The sequence below is a fragment of the Mesitornis unicolor genome, unplaced genomic scaffold (assembly GCF_000695765.1).
Source record: "Mesitornis unicolor isolate BGI_N332 unplaced genomic scaffold, ASM69576v1 scaffold30673, whole genome shotgun sequence".
Lineage (NCBI taxonomy): Eukaryota > Metazoa > Chordata > Aves > Mesitornithiformes > Mesitornithidae > Mesitornis > Mesitornis unicolor.
In genome coordinates this window covers 1176-1882 of record NW_010177163.1, presented here as the reverse complement: position 1 = coordinate 1882, position 707 = coordinate 1176, and the positions used below count along the sequence as shown (strand labels likewise).

The window sequence follows — 707 nt, the reverse complement described above, 5'->3', positions numbered from 1 at the left end:
AAAAGCTGCTTAGCCCATCCTGTGCAAGGGGGTGACACTGCCTGGCTGTGGGGATCACGAGCTGCCAAATCTGGACAGGAAAATCCTCCCAGTGCTATAGGGTGGCCAAGGGAGCTCAGCGCTGGGATGGGAACCATAGGGTGTTGCCACTTGGGTACCTGCCAAGAGCAATGATGATGACTTTCTCCTCCCCAGGGGCCACCAGGCGTACCTGAGCAGTGCCCCCCACTACGACTTCCCGCGTTACCGGCAGCTGGTGCACGAGATCACGTTGGCCTTCAGTGGCATCTCCCGGGAGGTACTGAGCATCGCCAGGCGCCTACAGCACGAGCTCGCCCGGCCAGACCATGCCTAGCACCTCGCCCGCCTCCAGGACCGTGAGCAGGAGAAGCGGAGGGGGGGCAGGTCCGGGGATGCTTTTGGGGGGGAGTGTGTGTCACAGCTTTTGCCGTGTCCCCGCCACAGACAGCGCAGCTCCAGCTGGCCCGGCAGCAGGCGCAGGACCAACCTGAGGTGGACGCTCATCAGCAGGAGGTGCGGGAGCTCAAACACAAGTAGGTGGTGGCCCCATTGCTATCCCCTCTTCCTGAGGCTAGGAGCCCCCCTTCTCTCCGGCCCAGGGGGACCCAGATGGTGCCTTCAAAAGCAGAGGAGGCCGCAGCCTCCGGGAGGGGTGGGCGATGCGGCCACGGTCCCCTCGGCCTTCC

At 64.2% G+C, this 707-nt stretch overlaps 1 protein-coding gene across 1 annotated transcript in view; it reads left to right on the top strand.

Annotated features, from left to right (window-relative positions):
• Window positions 1-195: 195 nt before the first annotated feature.
• LOC104538693 (chromosome unknown open reading frame, human C19orf60) overlaps window positions 196-707 on the top strand; it is a gene marked incomplete at its 5' end in the record, with an annotated part of 675 nt that continues 163 nt past the window's right edge. Inside the window, 2 exon segments of the mRNA XM_010181982.1 lie at window positions 196-433; window positions 466-554. Of these exon segments, the coding sequence (XP_010180284.1) occupies window positions 196-433; window positions 466-554 (327 nt within the window).